General features: G+C 39.0%; 3 protein-coding genes across 5 annotated transcripts in view; 1 reads left to right on the top strand and 2 right to left on the bottom strand.

Annotated features, from left to right (window-relative positions):
• Positions 1-2637, bottom strand: part of LOC102803891 (polyphosphoinositide phosphatase-like) — a 30974-nt gene extending 28337 nt beyond the window's left edge. For 2 of the 3 annotated variants that reach the window (XM_085504949.1, XM_085504950.1), the window contains exon 1: positions 2473-2636. The gene's annotated coding sequence lies outside the window, so the exon portion shown is untranslated. Of the gene's footprint in view, positions 1-2472 lie in introns of all 3 variants that reach the window. The other variant, XM_085504948.1, reaches the window with a different exon arrangement.
• Positions 2638-6107: 3470 nt separating this feature from the next.
• Positions 6108-11400, top strand: LOC100369668 (tubulin alpha-2/alpha-4 chain-like). Its single transcript, XM_085505455.1, has 4 exons — positions 6108-6210; positions 6472-6694; positions 7883-8031; positions 10308-11400. Exons 1-4 carry the CDS (start codon positions 6208-6210, stop codon positions 11289-11291), a joined length of 1359 nt encoding a protein of 452 aa, XP_085361581.1. The 5' UTR covers positions 6108-6207; the 3' UTR covers positions 11292-11400.
• Positions 11401-14253: 2853 nt separating this feature from the next.
• On the bottom strand, positions 14254-17097 carry LOC100373009 (alpha tubulin). Its single transcript, NM_001184852.1, has 4 exons — positions 17003-17097; positions 16340-16562; positions 16069-16217; positions 14254-15478 (listed from the first exon to the last, which is right to left on the bottom strand). Exons 1-4 carry the CDS (start codon positions 17003-17005, stop codon positions 14498-14500), a joined length of 1356 nt encoding a protein of 451 aa, NP_001171781.1. The 5' UTR covers positions 17006-17097; the 3' UTR covers positions 14254-14497.
• Positions 17098-23867: the final 6770 nt, after the last annotated feature.

Genomic DNA, 23867 nt, shown 5'->3' with positions numbered 1-23867 from the left:
AGCGTGTGTTCGAATTTCATGTAAATAAACAATGTATTTTACACGCGTTGTATACGTCGCTGTGAGTCCCATATCGAACAGGACGCGACACGACGACTGTCGCCCTTTAGTTGGGACCACGACAGAACCAGAACTTAAACTGGGCGACTACGATACACGGTTGATGTTGAAGTTAAAAGTTCCTCCACAGATCTGTACATTGGCAAACATGCCGTGCAACTGCGGTACTCCACTGACGGAATGACTTTCGTTGAAATCGGTCGTCGCTGACTCGTGAGCTGCACACTACAACCTCGTTTGTGATGTTGCTTGCTTGTCGTGGATAGACTGAGTCTTGGTTACCGGTTAAATTTTGCTAATTTGGCGTTGGTAATCTTTATTTGGAACTGAGTAACGCCGCAACGTCGCCAGCAGAAACCTCATGGTATATCGATGTTGATGGTTGCGGCTCCATATTAATCGGAGATTTTACTGCGGGTCCAGGCAGCGGGTGGATCTTCCGAGAGCCCTTCAAGATTTATAAAACTCAGATTCCAGGTGGTCAACAAACATTAAGTTCTCCCAATCCTAGTATTCTATGTGATGTACATCTAACATGCCAAAAATGCTGGTGAACGATTTGAACCTGACAAAAATACTTGAAATAGATACCAGGAAGGGGAGGGGGGTAAAAGAAAAGTTATATAACATTTTATTATTCAATAATTTATTAAAATACACAAGTTTGTCCAACTCCCTGTGATACAACACCTCAGACATAGCTCATTGTCCTCGGCTGGAGTATGGGCAAAAAGTTACTATTTGAATTTTTGATATCTTTTTTCATTAATGAGAAAGTTGACCCCGAAGTTAAAGTAACTGTTCAGCAGGAATGGCTTTTTAACTCTTCTGTGATTTTTTTTTGGCTTGGCTGATTTTGTCACGGTTCATACTTGACAGGCAGGTCGTACCATCACTAATTGGAAAAACAATCCTGACCCACCGCTACCATGGCAACAGCCAAAGTCTTGTAATAGCAGTGCCCAAATGATCATGCCTTTTATTTTGGCTACGTTGCGCACTGGTAAGAGATCACCGGCGCCGACATTGTTACCACTGTCAACGGAATCCCAACGCAGCTTTGAACTTTGAATAAAATGTAAATGCTGCTTCCAATCTAGAAAATACTATCGCAAAACGATTGGAAATTATACATTTAACGGTTGAATACGTCCTAACAATAAAATAAAGTGACTTCTAATGACTGCCATGTTATTTTGCAAACCTCGTATCAGGTGCCCGGTTTTAGTTATAAACAGACGTTAGCTTCACGTTCATGTCCCTTCCATGATAACAGCCGAAAACATATTGCTTGTTTTTTACCGGTTTTCATTGGCAACCGAAGTATTTTTATTTTGTAAACAAATTTTCGTCTGCTATTTTTATTCAGTTCAAATCGTTCAGCAACATTTTTGGCATATTAGGTGTACATCACATGGAATACTACGATTGTGAGAACTTGATGTATGTTGACTGATTTTTATCATAGTACGAAGTACCAGGAAGTTACTCAGTTCCAAATAAAGATTACCAACGTCAAATGAGCAACATTTGACTGGTAATCAAGATTCATGTAATCCATGGCTAACAAGCAACATCACAAGCGAAGTTGTAGCATGCAGTAAGTCATCCCGTCAGTGGAGTACCGCAGTAACACGGCATGTTTGCCATCAGCATTGTATTCAAACGAATCACGTGGTGTGCCGTTCTCGTTCAAACCCGGGATTCGATCAATAGGGGAGCCCCATTAAAAAAGCACATTGCAAATCATGCAAGTTCAACATTTTCAAACCAATATACTAAAACAGAAATGCTCAGAGATGTAAATGAAGGATAGATATTACTTTTCACTATACACATCTCTGTTGATACTATCCCTCACATATTCTACTCCCAATTACTCCTGCGTAAAATGGACTAGCCTGTTCATGTTGACATTCAGACTAAAATCACGTGACAGGCTGTTAAAATTGGCTGTTGCATACTCTTTCGCCGGTCTGGAAAATGTGTTTAATTAACTCACATTCAAGCAACAATGCAGATTTCCCAGTGGGAGTGAGACTATTCAAACTCTGCCACTAAAAAATAGGGGTGTTTTCAGCAAAAAACGAATAACCCTGGAATACACACAATATACTGAATTTCGGAACAAATCGTGCATTACTTACAGCAGCAGAATACCACAGAAATATCAGACGAAACATGAAAACACTATATATTGTATTTCAGCCTGAACCCTCTATATTGCAATTCAAGGAATTAACCCCATATGTGCATCCATTTCCCACCTTGGTATCACCCACCCCTGAAAACAAACTCTTAATACCACGCTGAAGCGTTTGGTAACAACATCGTCTCTTCAGACTCTTGTCTTGTACGGTGGCGGTGAAAGCATTCTTGCAAGAAAACAGTGTTATGTTTTAAAGTACTTACCTGCTTAAACAGACGTGTTCTATTATTTATAATGCATGCTGAGCACCACGGACACGACTGTTTAGAAGATTATTTCAGAAAAATGTCAAAACAAATCGCATTCCGTATAACTATCACTGAGCGCAGCCATTTTTATTTGCAAAGGATCATGGGAACTTGAGAAACTTAGAATGAACCACGCCCACATAGCTACTGTGATCGTGTACGCCTCTATGCAAGGCAGGTCGACGTGTCAGTATGTTGTAATTACGTTCCATGTGGAATATCATCATAATACGTGATATATGAAAACACACCGTGATTCAAAAAGTACAACTAAGGTCAATCAACTGAGTAAAAACAATGATAACAGGCGGCAGCACGAAATTTTGCATGGACGATTCTACTCACCATCTCTCCTTTTCTAGGGGAGTCCGAGGGATGTTCCTCTTGAATTTTTTGCAAGACTGGCATTCTTCGGGCAACAATTTGTTCGGCGATGCGAAACGTGGTCGTAATGTCTTTATTTACTAGGGTCAAAAGCGACTATGGTCTAAACGTCCAGCCATTTTTTTTGCTACTTGTTTTTAAAAGATCGAGAGGAGTTTTTTTTGCTATCCCTATTGGGATGTATACCGTACGTTATGATCAGAGTTAGTCCTGACCGAGTCTTCGTTCAGTTTGCCGATACGTTCGAAAATATACGAAATACGCCGAACGAGATATATGTATTCGCTCGAGATGACTTTGTCTCCCGACCAAGATAAGCCTTATTTATAAAATTGTGGCATGTATACATTCTTCGCAGAGGAGGAAGCGGTCTGCTGACCATTCCTCGTGCCCCGTGCCACTGCTTCGGGTTCAAAATGTAGACGGCACTCTAAATCAGGTTGTGATTCGGACTTATAGCCGAAACTATCGTGATCATACATTTTGAACGGTGGTGGCGCAATTCGACGAATGCTACAGTCTATTGAATTGGTTGGGTTAGCCCGGAGACACGAAACAGAAATAGGTGGGGACAACAGTTTATGTTTTGTTTAATAAATGTTTCTTTAATAGTTCCATTATTTCAATAATTCGACATGATTGTTTTCACCAGCGTCACAGCATGTTTTCACTGGCAGCGTCACAGCATGTTTTCACTGGCAGCGTCACAGCATGTTTTCACCGGCAGCGATGTAAAACGACACATCTTTACCGTTACACAGTTACATGCTTGAACAATGTGCAGCAGTGTGTGATTGGAGATTAAACGGCCGTACTTATTGATAGTTGTACGCTTCAGTGGAGGACAGACTTGACTTAACACACAGGTGTACAATAAGTTGAAACGAAACAAGGTATTATGAAGCCGTTCTGACAACGTAACGCGAACGAACAATTCATTGAAAATCACTGCGTTGCCCACAAGAAGAAGAAGAAGCGCAGATCCATCATCTGAGTTTTGAGTCTGAGAACCAATTTGCTAGTCCTTGACAAGTACGACTTTCATTTTCCACCCAGTCCACGGTAAGTTATTGACGACAATTGTAACAACATTTTTATGAATTAAAAAAACAGTTCTTTTCCTAAATAAATGTCATTAAGGTATTCTAAAAAGAAATCTAGCAGAGCGGTATACTATTGTTGCTACAAGCAGAAATATGGCTGGCATGGAAAATGAATGTTGGGTCACAGGCGTGCATAGATGAACTGCTATGAATTTGGAAGCCATACGCTATGTGTACACACCCTGTCACTAGAATTATATCTTAAAATTGCAAGAAATAATGTTTTAAACAGGCATTGATTTGTTTTCACAATTTAATATCAAGCGATATGTATATCAATCTCCTATATAAAAACAGGTTCTGCATATGTAGCCATGGTAACATGATTGAGAACGAGCTTCATTTTCATCTACAATGAGATAGTTACAAGGCCTTTAGAGAAATGTGTTTTCTAATACTAGTATACTACAGCCAATTAATGTCAACAAAAAACGTGAACCCTGTTATGGGATCGAGATCGTACTGTCGATATAATTATCATATAATCATCATGATCCAATTTCCCATTGTGTTACTTTATTCATGTAATGCTCACTCAAGTCGTTAATTATCGTTGTATTTGTACCTTTCTGTAAATGTTCATCACTAAAAGCTGAAGACCCAAAATGTACCATAATAATTAAATACATATTTAATTTAATATAATTCTGAAATCATGTTCCCTAATTATACATATAACGTTAATGGAGTCCTATATAATTTATATGTATCACGACAGTAATTAGTCCCAATGCACTTCATTTGAAATTCGTTTTTTTTTTTCATGAGTTAGTTTTCAGCTGTTCCCATAAACCCTAGAAATGGGTTCATGTTGTATAAGAATAATTTTAAAAGTAAAATTTAAAATCTAATTTGTTCTGAAATAATTACATATGATGGACACTGTTTTCGGGAACGCAAATTTAGACGAGCATTTGGCGGGTACAATTATTGTCGACTACGGCATAAACCTTTATATTAAACATGCAGACACAGTTAATTAAATAGACTCAACCTTACACTAATTTGAGTGAAGTTAGTTATAATCGTTAATCAGTTAACTTGAAACAAACTGTAATTATTTTTGGCAATTATCTCAACTGTTGTCATCATACTACCGTCGATGTTAACTACATTCATGTTACGGATATCTTTGCTTCCTTGCGGTAAAACGGTGTATGGAAAGTCTGTTCATTGGACATATGCCTCAAAAAATGGACACACTTGTTGTGTTAGTGCATGTTCACACATTGCGTAAAATACTTGATGGAATATTATAGTTTAAAAACAATTTTAATGTTGATAATTAAACTTAGAAGAAACACCGTCAGTCATACGGCGTTTTTTTTTATCAACTTCTCGTGAAGTAAATCCAGCATTTAATCTCCTGTACTCCATTTTGGAGTGTATTCGCCATGTTTCGGTTGATTTTGGAGATCTTATGCCAACGGTAGTAGAATATCTGCAAAACATTATAATGTTAGTGGTATTGTCCACGCTAATACCACTTAATCCACTCTATTCATCGGGGATTGACATGCGAGCTCGCCAGCGTCGCCACAGCCCACATGCAATTTGAATGGCAATGTTGATAAATGGATTAGTTGTTCAAACGCGGGGTGTTTAACTTTCGGTGAGATTGCGGTTAGGTTTCTACTCGCGCCATGGAAACATGGAATGGCTATTCACTGTCACGCCAGAAACTAACATGGATCACCACAGAGACTTACTGAGGAGAAATAGCACGATTGTACGGAAGGAACATTTTTTCTCGTTTCTATGTCTTTTGTTTTCAGTGTGGAGCTGTCAACACAAGTAATTGTCAATAGACCGCACCAACCTACCGAGCCCTCAAAAATGGAATCGACCGTGTCACGGGGAGAGTACGGCACAATGAAAATAAAAAAAGCAAAAAAAAAATGACATCAGAATCTGTCAAAAATGAAATTTTGCAGATATCCGTATGCGAAGCATTATGTGACACGCGGAGAGTAAAAGGGACGGTGTTTGAAAAACAGAGATGATTCGACATGCCCTGTGCCGTTAGGAACGGTCGCCATGACAGCTAAATAAATTTACTATATAAGACGATTGCTGAAGGCGATCAATTCAGTTGACTCCACTCGCGTATACGAACTCTTTGCAGTCGACGTGAGGCATTCGAAACAGTATCCAGCTCAAGATTTACATCGATTTTGCTATTTTTTTTTTATAAATCTTGGCCATGGTGAGTACATTTTACGTAAGTCATTAGTAAATTTGAATGAGGTCTACTTTGATGACTGTTTTTCTATGCAGCGTACGCTCCCCCCCAAAAAAATTATTTACATTTATTTTACAATGAAACATTTTTCATGGTGACATTTTATAAGTTAAATACAGACTCAAGAACGGTTAAACCTATAGTAAATCTACCAGCCAGAAACCGCCTGTTGATCCCATGTACAATCGAATCTAAATCACGATATTTCCATGGTGGCATTTTCAGCGTGAATGTCTATCCATACACTTGGGCCAAGCTGGTCTGCAGATGGGCAATGCCTGCTGGGAACTGTACTGCTTGGAACACGGTATCCAGCCCGATGGACAGATGCCCAGCGACAAGACAATTGGTGGAGGCGATGATTCCTTCAATACTTTCTTCTACGAGACCGGTGCGGGCAAACATGTTCCAAGAGCCGTGTTCGCTGACTTGGAGCCTACAGTCGTGGGTATGTACCTCATCATGATTGTATCTAATTATAATTACAAACCGTCGTGATCCGGTAAAAATTAGGCACAAATTATATTATTATAAACGCAAAAGTAGAGAAATCATTGATTGTATGACCCTGACATGAACCTAGTGATACTTCGTTTGTTGATAAAGGCACAAAGGCATCGTTCTCAAACAAATACGAGGCTCACTTGTTTTTTGCACCCGTATTAATATGTGATGCCGTAAATTGGGCACAATTAACTACTACAAATGTGTCAAGAGTGCGTTCGTGAGAAAGATGTTAAGATAACAGATACATCGAACTAAACGGGAGGGGGGGTCGATTTAGTTAATGCCAAGACGCGTTGGTTTATTGGATAGCACGGATATTAATGTTGAAGTTAGTGAAATTCACAACAATAGTTGAGGATTTAGGAGCATCATTTGACGTAACTCGTCCATTGATATCCCCGTCTCTGCGTGCTCGTTACATTAAATAGCTCCACTAATTACCACAGTGAACATTCATTGAATACTAATAGTACAATGGTAGCGTTATGGCTATCCTACCAATGCCATAGCACGATGTCATCATCAAATACCATACATCGTGTTCTTTATCGTGTTTGTTCTTTGAACTGCAATTATTGACTCTAGACTGTTTGACTCGCGGGGCTACCTGTTGCCATTGGCTACCACCAACACATTTCTTATACATTCCCTCAAAGCAACCACATACAACCCTTTCAATGTACATGTATTCAAGTTTAACAATTGCAACCGAACATTTTTTAAGTTTTTAACACCCCGCGCGATTAAAGTGTTGTCCAATTCGAAAAAAAAAAACATGTCCTCCTGCACTCAAGTTGAAACGATAACGAATTAATATTTTAAGCTGTATTCATCGCGCCAGTTGCCCCAATAGATCACCAACTTGAAGGTAGGATTTAAATTGGGACGTTATTCTATTAAAGCCACTCCGACAAAATTTCACTCCGCAATTTAAATGTCTCGAAAGGAAATTGTAGCTACCTTTATCATGTGGAGACAGTGACGATGGTATATAAGTCCGAGCCGTTCACCGACAACTGGAACCGTAACAGTAGAGCTACACATACAAGCTCTGTATTTCCTATGCGTTAAATTATTTCACGTTTCACCGTGCAGAGAACTAATTAAATAACAATCCTTGATTTGACAGACGAGATCCGGACTGGCACATACCGCCAGCTTTTCCACCCGGAGCAGTTAATCTCAGGCAAGGAAGACGCTGCCAACAACTATGCTCGTGGTCACTACACGATCGGTAAAGAAGTCATCGACTTGGTACTGGACAGGATCCGAAAAGTGGTAAGTGAAATCATATCAGTTAATATTTATTAGTCTCGCGTAGTTGTTCTATTACAAGCAATTAAAATTTAAGGCGTCCACGAAATCGGGGTATTTTGAATCTGTATCAGAATTAGTTCTTGATATATGGGACCAGGGACCGGGATCAGGACTTGCGCAATTATTTCCCCGCTGACACAACACAAAGAGATCATAACAAATCGGAGATAGCGATATATACCAGTACTACACAGGGATTGATAATACCAGTAGGTAATCCTAATCCTTGTTAATAGGTGATTTTCCGAACAATTGCGAGATCTCGCGAGATGCATGAAAGACGCGCGTCGAACGTCTGCTGCAAAAATCGAACGATTTGATTTTGAACTAGAATTTCTTTATTTCGCAGCTTACATTGACCGGCCGATCTTCGACAGAGGAATATTGCTTCCGAATACCCTCACTTAATCGAAATTGCCTATCATCAAATGTGGACAGCACATTATTAAGCATGGAAATGTCCCCGAAATACTTTCGCGTTTGTCGAATCCCACGCGATGTTTGACGCGACTACGACGCTATGACCTTTGTTTGTCCTGTTTTTACGTTCGATTTCACGCATAACGCGTGATTCTCGCAGTGTACGGAAAATGGTCTATTGTTTGGTTATTGAATACTGTAAAGGGGGTAATTATTCACTGGGTTTTAATTTAGCTTATTTCGCTGACTGGAAAATGCGCTAAATTAAAACCCAGTGAATATGTAAAATTTAGCATAGAACACATTATCTAAATGACGAAACCGTGAATTTAAAACCCACTGAATATGCCTGAAATGGTAAATCAGTGAAATTTAAACCCAGTGAAAATTAGTCATTTTACAGTACTTACCAGCAACTACGATTTCCAAGTTCAAGACGGTGATTAATTACACGGAGTTTAAATAATAGATCAAACATGGCTTTTTCAACATCATATCAATACTATTTATGATTTAGATAGAGTCTATATAGAGCAGTTGTTACTTTCGTAAACGTTGGCGGATTGTTAGTTTAAACGAGTAAAGTGATGTATACAACCATTAGGGCCACTCAAGTTAAAGAAGGACCTGTTAACTTTCTAAGTTTTTAATAATCGCCATTCTTGTGACCGGACACAACTAACTTTCACAAATGCAGAAATTTTGGATACACTACAGATTCTTGCTATTTTACTGAATATAAGATTCTGTTTATTAAATAACATATAAAAAGAAGCGGTTTCCGATCTAGTTTCCATGGAAATGATACATTTGACAGCCATTCACATGGAATAAAGGGTTTAACGCAATTTCGGTGACAAAAAAGTGTGTTAGCCACACTCACCCTTAAGGGCATAGTGTAACAAAACTAGTACATTTTTGTCCTGGATTTAAACATAAAAATACGAGATACAACAATGAACGCACGGTCATTTGATGTGCGCATGTCCATGTCCATGCCTGTTGTTGCTATAGTGATTAAAATTAACAGTTACCTTGGGCACAGTTATGTTTCAAACAAGTCTCGACCTGATCAACTTTGGAACTGTTAAAGCTTGTCAAATGTAACGAACGGCGTATGCGTTCTACCACTCAACATACGTCAAAGTCACGGTAGTTGAAAGGCCACAATGAAACGGCCGACTCGGAATTCGACCCGTTTGAATATACACTTGTTGACACTTCGCGGGTGGACGACATCAAATTGTCGATGGAAAATGATATAAGTGGATTAATGCGAAACACCTGAGAGTGGTCAAACTAAGAGGTGATGGCGCGATATTTAAAGCTTTCCGCTCGACTGCGAGACAATATTCACGCTATAAGCGTATACATATCATTTATTATTTGAAGAGTCATTTCGAGTGGGAGCGAGACAATAGCTGAGAGGGCGCTAAACGTTTCTTGAACAGCCGAAATAAGTTGTAAAAGTTGAAAGAATACAGTGGAACTACTTTGTACGGATTAAGTGACTTTTTGTTCTTTGTCAAAATAAAGTGGGTTTTGTTTGAGGTTGAGTCTACCGTAACCATAACGCACCTTTTGCCAAAATGTAATTTTGAAATTTAGTACCTGTTTCTTATCGTGTACAAACACACATTTTAGCCATAGAGTGATGCTAGTTTATTGTCTTGTATCCATAACAATGACGTTGTCGGTATTTTCGCGCACAGTTTCACTGCGATTTCCCATGGTTTATTCTCGCGTCACTGTCAGAAGCGCCCATAAGCAAATAACATGAATGGTCATATTGAATTCATACTCTGTTTGTTTCGTAGGCCGATATGTGCACTGGTCTTCAAGGATTTCTCATCTTCCACAGCTTTGGTGGCGGCACCGGTTCTGGGTTCACGTCATTGTTGATGGAACGTCTGTCTGTTGACTACGGAAAGAAGTCCAAGTTAGAATTCGCTGTTTACCCAGCTCCACAGGTCTCCACCGCTGTCGTCGAACCATACAACTCTATTTTGACCACTCACACCACCCTTGAGCATTCTGATTGTGCTTTCATGGTTGACAACGAAGCTATTTACGATATTTGTCGTCGTAACCTTGACATCGAACGTCCAACTTACACCAACTTGAACCGTCTGATTGGTCAAATCGTTTCATCCATCACCGCATCTCTGAGATTTGATGGTGCCCTCAACGTCGACTTGACTGAGTTCCAGACCAACTTGGTGCCCTACCCACGTATCCACTTCCCATTGGCTACATATTCTCCAGTTATATCTGCAGAGAAAGCCTACCATGAACAGTTGTCTGTCGCCGAAATAACAAATTCATGCTTCGAGCCAGCCAATCAGATGGTGAAATGCGACCCACGTCATGGCAAGTACATGGCATGTTGCATGCTGTACCGTGGTGATGTCGTACCAAAAGACGTCAACGCAGCCATCGCTACCATCAAGACCAAACGTACCATCCAGTTCGTCGATTGGTGTCCAACTGGTTTCAAAGTAGGCATCAACTACCAACCACCGACCGTTGTACCAGGCGGTGACTTGGCTAAAGTACAACGTGCCGTCTGCATGTTGAGCAACACCACAGCCATCGCCGAGGCCTGGGCTCGTCTCGATCACAAATTCGACTTGATGTACGCCAAACGTGCCTTCGTCCATTGGTATGTCGGTGAAGGTATGGAGGAAGGTGAATTCTCAGAGGCACGTGAAGATTTGGCAGCCTTGGAGAAGGACTACGAAGAGGTCGGTGTCGACTCGGTCGAAGGCGAAGGCGAGGAAGAAGAAGCAGAAGAGTATTAATTCAGAACATTAGATGTTCTAATGATTTCTGTCGGATTGTGATTGCCATTTGGGATTAAATCAACCAAATTAAATCAAATGTATGTGCGAAGATCATTATCATAGATCATAGCAAGGAATTAAATCTGTCTTTTCTTTGTTTTACATAACACATTTTTATGTACTTTTATTATTTTCCTTCTTCATTTTTCTTCTTTATAATCTTAAATAAATATCATTATTGTATTCTTCAACCCGTTTATATCGTAGTAATTAATTGTTCTGAAATTGTACATTTCGCGTCTCATACTTGATTCATTACATCCGCTACATACACTTGATTTACCTATTGTAATACTCATCCAGGGTATAGACCGGTACGAACTGTTCTTGTTATGATAGTGTTATCAGTACGTTTTAATTTTATCCCTCATCTTATAATCAATATGGATACACAGTTTCGGTAGAAGTGTGTGTTGTTGCACGTCGATTTACACATAATATCCCCTCGGTCAAATTACGTTGCAATTGTGGTGCTCACTGCTGCGCATTTCTGAAGACCAATTTATTCAATAAATACTGTTTTGTGTGCTATGAAACACTTATTTACTCAACATTTAATGCTTACATAATCTGCATGCTATTCCACTTAACTCGACATTCATATTTATGTTGATAATCGGTTGTTGATGGTTTCATAAATGAAATTATCCTGCCGCAATTGCCATGACCATGCTGTAACCTACTTGCGTTCAAGTTGTTTGTGAAGGTGAAAGAAAACAGCGCCATCAGCGTGCAGAATACACCACGAGTCAGACCTGGTACCCATGCTGAAGTATACCCCTTTTCAAGTGCAGAAATAGAATACTATATATATATAAATCATACTGTTTACAAGTTGAGGTAACATGAATTCATGAGATTCCCTTTTCCACACTTTATTACTATATTCTAAGTTACACCAGGCTTCAAGTTCCAATCCTCGGGGGCGGACATCCGGGCATTTTCACCGCCTGGCAACCCGCGGCGGTGAAAACAAAGGCCCAAAACTCGCAGAAAACGGTACTTTGGGTGTGATTAATGAGATTCCTCTGCACAGTGCAGCAAGATTAGCCCTACGTGTGTAACATATATGAATTTGGTTGTTCAGGATTACTTCAAAGTTGAGTTTGTGTTGTTTTCTCGAGTTTCACCGGCTCCACAGGCGTCCCACAGCAGCGCGCACAAAGCCCGTAGAAATACGTGGTACAGTGGTGCGCGTCTTAGCAACGTAGAACGTCCGTGACGTAGCTCCGCCCCCGAGGATAGGACCCTAAAGACGGTATACGCGTATGCGGGTAAAATAACTAAATATCACCCCTTTTACGCGTTTTTTTTACTTCAGCTTGCGTACCATGTTTTATTCAGAGAACCACCCCTGGGGCTGCCACATGCCCTTTTAGACTAAATGCATGAATTAACAGAATCCTAAAGTGCCAAAAATTGAATTCTGAGAATATAATTTATATTAAATTAGCAAAATCTTGAATTAGCGATTAGCTAAAATTACAGATTAGCTAAAATAACATGACAGCCATAAAAGTAAAGAATACGCCTCGAATACGAGGCGTGATCATGTCATTCACTGATGAGCGAAATTTCGAATAAAAGTTATTACTGGGTTTCTCATAACATGACACAAGATTTCTAATGTGATTTTTTAGTGAATTTAGCTTGTCATTTATCTGTTCTACATTAGTGTACAAAATCACGACTGAGGGCCACAGCCAACAGGTGGTTGCGCCCTCTCACGGTATAAACCAGACACTCCTCACTATCGTTTGTCCAGTCGTTGAGCAAATATGTTTCAAGGTCCATGCAATTAGGCTTGGATGGAATTCATAGCTTTTAAGCTTTTCGCGTTATTTGTGATGTGTCTTTTCTTTTAATAAATTTTCTAAAAAAAATACTATATAAAATCGCATTGTGGCAATATTGTTGTTGTTATTTTTTTTACAAAATCCGGTTTGAAAGAACCTTCCCTGTCGATAGATATGACATTCTTCGGAGGAGATTTTAAAACATGATTAGACGTTGTATTATTTGTGCTGTAACCTTTCCTACTCTTACTGCCTACTCATATGTGACTGCCGCATCGGGTAGAGGTCAGAGGTCAAAGATCGAGTCACCGTGTGTCTGAACATGTTTCATTGTAAAGTCAGTGAAGTCAATTCTAAATATAATAGCCCCATTGATCGGGCTGTTGATATACCATAATGACAATTGTATTGACTAATGTTGACTATTAAAGTCTCGCTCACCGTGATTTCCTGTCAAATCTTGACGATAATAAATGTCCACATGGCGTATGGCTTAATGTATTAACATGAATAGTGTACCATGCTGCAAATTGTCCCACAGTCTGCAGACTCATGCAACCCTATCAGTACACAAATTCCGTGGTAAATCCTGCATTTAAAGGGCAAGTAACAAAATTTGAGGGCACGTAGCAAGCTTGAAAAAAGAAGAAATGAAGGGAATAATTCTGAGTGTCTCCCAGCCGGCATTTTTTTTTTTTTTACATATGCAAGTGAATTCATGGTATCATACATTGTGTATATTAAATCCAAGACCAAATGATGTTTTAAAAGAATTGAAGTTAGGGAATGAATCGTTTTCTTCAAGTACGTATGGTCATTAAATCATGACTATGCGAAATACGACAACCATGATGCATTAATCACTTGAATGGTTAATTGTGACGTCATTTTTATTTATGTGAATTTCAAGAAGTGAACAAACGTTGACGTCCCCGAAAACAACGGATGGATGGATGGATGGATGGATGGATGAATGAATGAATGGATGTGGGTACACATGTGATACACATGTCGACAATCTCTTTATTTGAGAATGCAGGGAGGTGTTAGCGAGTAACCTCATACGGCCACTGGACTGAGAATGGTTGGTGCTAGAACAAATACAATGAAATTATAAACTTTTATTTCGGAAACAAAAGCATTTTATTTGCGTAATTAATACTGGTTGTCATGGTGTTCTTAAAAGTCACACACGCATATTCAGAAATTTATTATCATGAACAGGAAAACACGCAGTAGTCCAGTAACACTTGTTTTAAAAATTGGACAAGTATTTGGTTGCAGAGAGTAACAATGACGTATGTACTCTGTACCATTTTTTTTAAAACAGCAAACAACATTAACAAGTTTGTATTCAAAGAGAAAGGTTCAATATTCTTCTCCTTCTTCCTCGCCTTCGCCGTCGACCGAGTCGACACCGACTTCTTCGTAGTCCTTCTCTAAGGCTGCCAAATCTTCACGTGCCTCTGAGAATTCACCTTCCTCCATACCTTCACCGACATACCAATGGACGAAAGCACGCTTGGCATACATCAAGTCGAATTTGTGATCGAGACGAGCCCAGGCCTCGGCGATGGCTGTGGTGTTGCTCAACATGCAGACGGCACGTTGTACTTTAGCCAAGTCACCGCCTGGTACAACGGTTGGTGGTTGGTAGTTGATGCCTACTTTGAAACCAGTTGGACACCAATCGACGAACTGAATGGTACGCTTGGTCTTGATGGTAGCGATGGCTGCGTTGACGTCTTTTGGCACAACATCACCACGGTACAGCATGCAACATGCCATGTACTTGCCATGACGTGGGTCGCATTTCACCATCTGATTGGCTGGCTCGAAGCAGGCGTTGGTGACCTCAGCAACGGTTAGTTGTTCGTGATAGGCCTTCTCGGCGGAGATGACTGGTGCATAGGTAGCCAATGGGAAGTGGATGCGTGGGTAGGGCACCAAGTTGGTCTGGAACTCAGTCAAGTCGACGTTGAGGGCACCATCGAATCTCAGAGACGCGGTGATGGATGAGACGATTTGGGCAATCAGACGGTTCAAGTTGGTGTAAGTTGGACGTTCGATGTCGAGGTTACGACGACAAATATCGTAGATAGCTTCGTTGTCAACCATGAAAGCACAATCAGAATGCTCGAGGGTGGTATGGGTAGTTAGAATTGAGTTGTATGGCTCGACGACAGCGGTGGAGACCTGTGGAGCTGGGTAAACAGCGAATTCTAACTTGGATTTTTTTCCGTAGTCAACAGACAGACGTTCCATCAACAATGACGTGAACCCAGAACCGGTGCCGCCACCAAAACTGTGGAATATGAGGAAACCTTGGAGACCAGTACATTGATCAGCCTGTATAAATAGGATACAAGAATGGAATTAGAAAGTCAGTTCATCATCTACAAACAAAACAAAAAAGACGGCGACGCAACATGATTTGAATAATATGTTTAAGCAAGCAAGTCTGTTAATCCAATGACTTCTTATTACAGAAGGATTAAATTACGCGTCCGAAGTCAAATTACGGTATCACAATCAAATGTGTAACTCATAGCAACAAGCATCATTGTAGTCGTCGTATTTTGTGACGTCATCGAGACTCGATACTTGGTTAGTGTCCGTCGTGGCATACAAAGTTGCCAAGCGACTCGGTATCATTTGACTACATTTTGTAAATTTCTAGAACGACGGCTCCCCAGGGCATAAATTGTGACTGTGAAGAGCCTCTTGATTTATTTGTAACTTCCAGGCGAATTGTTTAACTGGGCGTCTGAAAACCCATTGTTTGTGAACTTTTTGACTTATTGATTTATGCAATTTGTAATCGTAAATCGCTTAGTGTTTGAGGGAAAATGGGGGATTTGTACCTCAGTCCGTCTACATGACTGTTGCCATGTCGATGCAAGTACTGATAAGGTAAACACACTAATGAATATACTCACCAATTTCCTAATTCTGTCCAGCACCAAGTCGATGATCTCTTTTCCAATGGTGTAGTGACCACGAGCGTAGTTGTTTGCGGCATCTTCTTTACCAGTGATCAGCTGCTCTGGGTGAAAGAGCTGGCGGTATGTACCGGTGCGCACCTCATCTATTAAAACATAATTTAACGTGTATTTATTTGAAAACGGAATTATCTATGGAACTGAAATCGTACGAAAACTTAAAAAAAGACATAAGCCGAATGCCGAAAAGTGGAATCGTCGCACATACCAATTACAGTTGGTTCCAAGTCGACGAATACAGCACGAGGAACGTGTTTTCCAGCCCCAGTCTCGCTGAAGAAGGTATTGAAGGAATCGTCACCGCCTCCAATGGTCTTGTCACTGGGCATCTGGCCATCAGGCTGAATACCGTGTTCCAAGCAGTAGAGCTCCCAGCAGGCGTTACCGATCTGTGCACCGGCTTGTCCGACGTGGATTGAGATGCATTCACGCTACAAAGTATCAGGATATAATTGGGTTAATGAGGAGTTTATAGAATATTTAAGATTCTAATTAGTAATCGTCGAGGTGTGCCTGGAATGTGTTCAAGTTACGTGTAAGGTGCAAACGACTAACCTATTCACTAGATGCCCTTGTCGATTTCCGCGCAGGTCTAAAGGTTGTTTTAAATCAAAGTTGAACATGTTATCACGACTTTGATTCGCCTGCCTGAAAACCACTATTGCATGTTCTCGGCAGAATTTTTACCCAAGCATCGTCAATGAAGCAGAAAAAGGAACGTGCCATTACTTCTCGCGTTGAAAATGGACTATGTTCTAATTCATAACCAAAAGGAATAAAAAACAAACAAACACACACACCTTTCAGTAGACCACGTAAACCTTGATCGAAAAAACAAAACAAAAAAACAACCGGTTAATCATGTACTCACCATTGTGGTTGGCTATCGGAATGACAAAATTAATGATGTTTAAAACAAGAAAAAAAAAATCGCTGTGCTCTCACGCTGTCCTATACAAGTCAAGGAACGCGAGGGATTCTGAGCCGATGAGATCGATTAGTGCTGCTTTTAAATGTTACTCGGCTGGTTATTGCCATAGCAACGACTGGTTTATTCCTACTTAGCTTACCTGTACGAAAGTGTGATTGGCGGATGCGGACACGTGATGCAATCCAGACTGCGGTTGATCGTAAGGTGACACGGGTCGCTATTATGCGAAATTACTAATGCGTTGCACGTGCATGCACGACCTAGTGAAGTGGCACTATTAGTATGTGCATAACCGAATACGTTCACCTGCAGCCGATCGGTGTTGTGAGATGTAAAGTGAAGGCCATGCATTGGCAAGTTCTAATAAAAAAAATCTGAAAGATACAGTGAGTACAATAAATAAGCATGAATTGTGCGTTTTATTGAAATGACACTATTTTAAATGCTTGAGGTAATTACGCTCATCCTCCTTAGGTCATACAAAGTTTCTGCATCGAAGCAAGGCAGTTCTTTGTGCTGGCAATTTCTTAAACCATTGATACTAAGTGGAGGTCTTCTTTCGGTTAATTTCGAAATACGTGCCCCGGCGAAACAATGAATAACTTGCTAAATTAGGCATCACCAATGCCTTCCAACTGTTTACACGCGGTCGTTTAGCGGTAACTATGGGTAAAAAGATACGGCAAGAAAAAACAACAACAGAAAACAAAAAAAAAGTACACCTGATCCGACAGGTTTGGTTACGTCCTTGTCATACAGTCACGAAAGTTCCATTTCTGTTAACTGACATTACCGGTATAAGTGGACATGAACAAACGTGATTTTTAGGGGGAGGAGGGGGCGGGCAAATCTGGTCGTTACGACTTCTCCTCTGATGGGAAACGGGTAGAACGTCACTTTGGTGTATGCCACATTGCATTCGCGGTGATCGGCTTTGTAGATTTGACGCAGGCGCTTTTTCTCTGAAATAATACGTTCATTTGAATAAGCTGGTATGCGAAGTCCAACAAAGGTGAGACACGTAATATGATTTGTGTGTGAATAACTGGATGCGGAGTAAGTAAGCGTTAAAATTGCGACAGATGATTGGACTTGGTCTCATATTCAGGTGAAGTTTGTAAATTGGCTAAATAAATAAATAAATAAATAAATAAATAAATAAATAAATAAATAAATAAATAAATAAATAAATAAATAAATAAATAAATAAATAAATAAATAAATAAATTGCATCTGTTTAATAACATACATGTAGACGGAAATATCACAGGATATTTTATCGGATACATTACTCTGCGAAAAAGATCCGCATGATAGGAGATTCCATTTGTTGCCTTGCCAACGCATCTTGCTTCTTCATTGGACTGAAATGTACATCACAGTCAGATATTACCGTGTGGCAGTCCGGAGTTGTCTAAACTTGTGTAGTCATGTCTGTATCAGCAATTAGGTTTTTACATATTTTTATGTATGTTTTCATAATTTCTTAGTTAATTATTCACCAATTGAACATACTTTTCTCTGAGTAAAACATACATATATTTGTTTGTGACAGGTGACAAAGACTGTGCTTTAAAGCGGGGGAGTCATCACCTGCGCATGCGCCAGATGGTCATAGCGTGTCATTGTTTACAAACAATCGTCTACCCATGAGCCTTTGCGTTTTAGCATGTGTTGTTATCGCCGCTTGGGACTCAATTTCTGCGCGTGCGCAGGTGACGACCCCCCCACTTTAAGTTTACATATTTTCGCTACATGTATAAAATCATTGTATGGCTGTCACCCGCAGTAAGTAGTGATGCAGTAATGGTCACGGTGATAGGTGGCAGTATGGCGTCCCGCAGGGCTCAATGAACTGAATCATGTACACATATACATCCGCCAACTTTATATCAATCACGTGAGTATGGTAATTAGCATATAATGTTTAGCTCAATATAACATAGCTGTTCCATTCAGTGTACGTACACGTGGGGAAAATTAACGCAATACGACCAATTGAGATAGCAAATACGAGCTTATGTTATAAAAACAATAGCATATGTTTTAAAGCGAGAGGGTCGTCACCTGCGCACGCGCGGGAATTGAGTCCCAAGCGACGATAACAACACACGCTAAAAACGCAAAGGCTCATGGGTAGACGCTTGTGTCTAAATAATGACACTCTATGGCCATCTGACGCATGCGCAGGTGACGACTAATAGTGGAAAAATAGCAACATATTAATTCCAATCATTACGCTTTAAGCATGTGCCGAGTTTCAGAACACATGTAACATTACAACAGTCTAAAATATAGTAATACCTTGACACGGAATCATCGTCCGCCCACAAAAAATGTATTTTATCACGAGGAAGTACCACTATAAATTATTCAATGTCAGGCACGCTCACTGAACGATCACACCCTAATCGTCTGATTGCCATGGTGATAATCATCGTTAATAAGCAATATTATATGTAACGAGCTTGTAAGTAAGTTACTATTGCTATACGGCTGTTGTCACCATGGCAACATCACTCAAACCAGGTTTACATTTTTATAAAATAGTCACTGTAAAAATTTTTTAAAAATAGTTCTTTTATTCATCGGAATGCGGATAATATTTAATATTTCGTATAAAATAATATAAATGCGCCAATCAATAATCGAATCCAGTATTATGATTATCACGCCAAGGATCTAATATAACGTCACATAACGGCGTTAATGGGTATGGTGTCAAAAAACAGCTGATTGGTTGTGAGGTTGGGCGTCATTTAGAAAATCTGAAATCTCAGAAAAGCTGTATTATTTTTGTTATTAGTGGACGACTAAAATCTTTATTTATTTCTGGTTTGACGGATGGGTGGTTGATGAGCCTGAGGACGGACGGGCGCAGTTGTTGTCCCATATGTATTGTGTACTTTAAGTACTTAAAATACCATAGTGCTGACCACATATTAACAACTGTCCCTTTGTACCTGCCCTGGAGGTTGTAACTTTGGAATGAATCATTGGAGTCATACATCAAGCTATTAACGAATACACACGTCAAGGAGCACTCTATTCCTCAATGGACTTCTTGTAACCCTTGCGCATTAGGAGTGGATCTTTATGTCAGGTAGGGGTAGGTATCTTAACAAATGTTGTGCACACTTCAATACCTCAATACTGTGCACGTGGTATTTGATATTCTCTACGTCAGTCACGCAAAAACATGTTGTTTGTGGGGGAAATGCGATGATGCGCTTTTCTCCTGCATTTTGTATATTGTTTTTGTTTTCGTGTAGATTTGTTTTCAATTTCCCTGGCCCCAGTATCATATCATATCCTCAGACGTATGAGTGCGAAGTAATCATTGAATGTCAATCAATATGTGTTATGTGGTTGTCCAATTTATCGGCACAAATGGCCTAGACTGGGGACAGTTGGGGTCCATCATTTCTACCTTGTACCCTCAGCTGTGTGTTCCTGCTGCGATATTGTGAGACAAGTGATACAGACTTCAACCATCATTCTGTGAGACTTATATGAACTGCTCTGCGATCTCCTGCTTCCAATGGCGCCCTCTAGAATAATAGCTTGCTCTGCATTTCTTGTGTTGCAGAAGCCATCGACTGTCACCCATTTCTACATCCTGGAACCGTGAGTTATCACCAATGCACACTTCCCCAGGCAATCCCCTATTTTAGTGACTTTGTATTTTTCTATGCTTTATTTCTTGTAATTATTTTTTGGGAGGTATTAAAGCCACGAGCTTCAACTCGATATTTTGGTGTATGTGTATTTCATTTCCAGTACTATCGTCTTGTCTACCTCATTCTAGCAGTGAAAGAACCCCCTGTCCAGTGTGAGTTCTGTGGGTGTCCATCTCAATTGCAATAAGCAGATCTTACACTGTGACACACCGACTACACTGGTATGTGATGTAAGTCACGTCACGTGATTTTAGAAATGACCACTGCTTGCCGTGTGTTAACGTTGTCGTAATGGACTCTAATCATCATTCACGTTATTTTTAAACGCCACATTCGTCACACCGCATCGAATGGGTCCCATGCGCCGTGTACAACGCGTATAAATATGTTTACATGAAATTCAAACGCAGGACGCTGTGCCGCTTTAAATCATATTTGTTTTCTAGTTATTATAACACCGGTCTTACTACTCTTAAAAGAGGAGGGGGAATAATGGAATCAGGGACAGGGGTTTCTACTACCTAAAACGTCATCGCAGGTTGTTAGTTTCACTCTAATGATGTTATCTGCTGATATATGTACGTTGCACTGGCAGTTGCTCGTTTCACTCGAGAGGAAGTCTGTCATTGAATTCAATTTAGGCGATTTCACACCCAAATAGTGAATTAAATATGCAGCAAGGAATGACATAAGTTGAGAAAGATGACACCTAAGCGTTGGCATGACGATAATTGCCACAGCATTAAAGCGGAATCATCAACACTGAAAATGGCAATGTGGTCAATAATCTAGTTGATTACACACTGTAATACTATGTATTAGTCCGCCATTAAAATAAACATACACCACCGACTTTCAATAAAATAATAATAATACTCAAAGCTGCCTTAAGTTTGTTTTATTAAGTTTTTCGAAGAAGAATAACTTTGTAACCTTTGTTACTTCAAGGGGCGATTTGGCTGTGTCGTGAAGTTTCTTTAGTGCGCCATCACCGGTAGTCTTGTAAAAAAACGAAGTGAATGAATCTACCGCCACTTGGAAGGTATATTTGTTTTACACTCAGTAGTATAGCATGGATTCCCAGTATAGGATCGACTTACACAAACTTTCTAAAATTAGAAAGTCCATCATGGATTATAATTTCCTGTCCAGACTCGATTTCTTCCTTGTACAATACATACAGCTAAAATACTAAAACATCCGGATTACGAAGCACCTCTTTATCCGAAATAGATGGGCAACCATCACTGATCGGTCATCTCGTATCAGAGAATATTTACCAAATACACTCTCGAAAATACATCGATTATTAGAAGCTACACTGGCGCCCTCTATAGTTTATATAATAATAATAATAACTTTATTGCCTCCGTGTAAAAAGATTTACATAGGATAGGTACAGCAAAAAGTTTTAAAATAATAACAAGATATATGTAAGAATTGTACAAAAACAATACAAAAGGTCTTAACAAATATTTATATGTTAAATAAATCTTTTTGTTGTGTAAATATAATTGGAAAGTTCTCTAATTATGCCAGGATCATTGCTTGAGAGTACATATGTGAACTGTATATTTTTATTGTTGGATGAAAGTAGTGTCATAATTTTTTGGATAAAATTTTCCCTGTATGTCTTATATTTTGGGCAATTCAATAGAAAACGTTCTTCATCTTCAATTGAATTTGTGTCACAGTTATTGCATATTCTTTTATTTATAGGTTTCTTAGGAAATAAATATTTGCCTTCCTCTATTGCCAAGTTATGGTTACTAATTCTAAATTTTGTCAACACTTTCCTTTTATGAGTGCCAAGTTCATTCAAATATGGCTCAAAGATGTATTCTGTTTTAAATGTAGCATATGTTCTCAGTTTGCTATTTTCTTTGGAAATCATTTCTTTCCAGAAACTGGTATATTTATTTTCAAGGGAAGTTTTTAAAATTTGATTAATTTAATTTTTTTGTTTGATAGTGAATGTTTTTTCTTTTATGAAGTTTAGTGAATTGTCTTTCAATATTGTATGTATTGCATTTAGCCATTTGTATTGTATAGTATTGTGTTGTGTTTGTTCTAGGTATGCCTGTTTTGTTAAGAATATTAACTGGGAGTTTCTTTATATGCAACCAGTAATTAATAGCTTGAACTTTTGCACTGAGAAGTAGTGGATAATGACCCACATCTGCTGTTGATGCTAAGTTACAGGATTTTTTATTCACTTGTAAGATTTGTTTGCAGAATTTAATATTGACTTTTTCAATTGATGTTTTGTTCCATTTAGCATTGTCCTGAATGTCCTGCAAATCTAGGGCCCATAATTCTAAGCCATAAAGCAAAATTGGTTTTATGTAAATGTTAAATAGTTTCATTTTTAGTTTTATGTCTAGATTTCCTAAAAGTACTTCGTTCATTATGTAAATTGATTTTCCAGCTTTACCTGCTAAATTTGATATGGCATCAGCAAAACTCCCATTTGATTTTATTGTGATTCCTAGATATGTATAACTGTTTTTTGTTTGAATGTTATCATTTCCAAAATTGAATTGGTATTTTTTTCTCAATGTTGATGAACCAAAGATAACAACTTGAGTTTTTGAAAAGTTCACACTCAATTTCCACTTATTGCAATATTCATTTAGTGTATTTAATGATGTCTGTAGATCAGCCTGGGTAGTGGAAATGAGGGCTAAATCATCTGCATATAAAATAGAGTTAGCAGTGTTATTATTCAGGAGTGGTGGTTCAGTATTAGTATTATCCAAACTATCTTTAAATCATTAATAAAAATGTTGAAAAGAGTTGGGGTAATTATACATTCCTGTTTTACTCCTCAATTAATAGTGAATTCTTTGGTTATATAATTATTTATATTAATGCAAGCTTTTGTTTTTGAATACATGTTTTTTATTATTTTGTAAATCTTGCCATTAATGTTATTTTTTAATAGTTTATAGAATAGCCCTACTCTCCATACCGTGTCGAATGCTTTGGCAAAATCTACAAAACAAACAGAGTTTTTGTTTATTTTTAATGTGTTTTTGAATTAGAGTTTTTAATACAAAAATTTGATCAGTTGTTCTGTGGTTTTTTTCTGTAAACAATGACACGCTATGGCCAACTGACGCATG

This window comes from Saccoglossus kowalevskii, chromosome 11, assembly GCF_978046115.1.
Source record: "Saccoglossus kowalevskii chromosome 11, keSacKowa6.1, whole genome shotgun sequence".
In the NCBI taxonomy this organism is placed as follows: Eukaryota; Metazoa; Hemichordata; class Enteropneusta; family Harrimaniidae; genus Saccoglossus; species Saccoglossus kowalevskii.
Note: the sequence above shows the minus strand (reverse complement) of the source record. Positions and strands in the feature narration are given on the sequence as shown.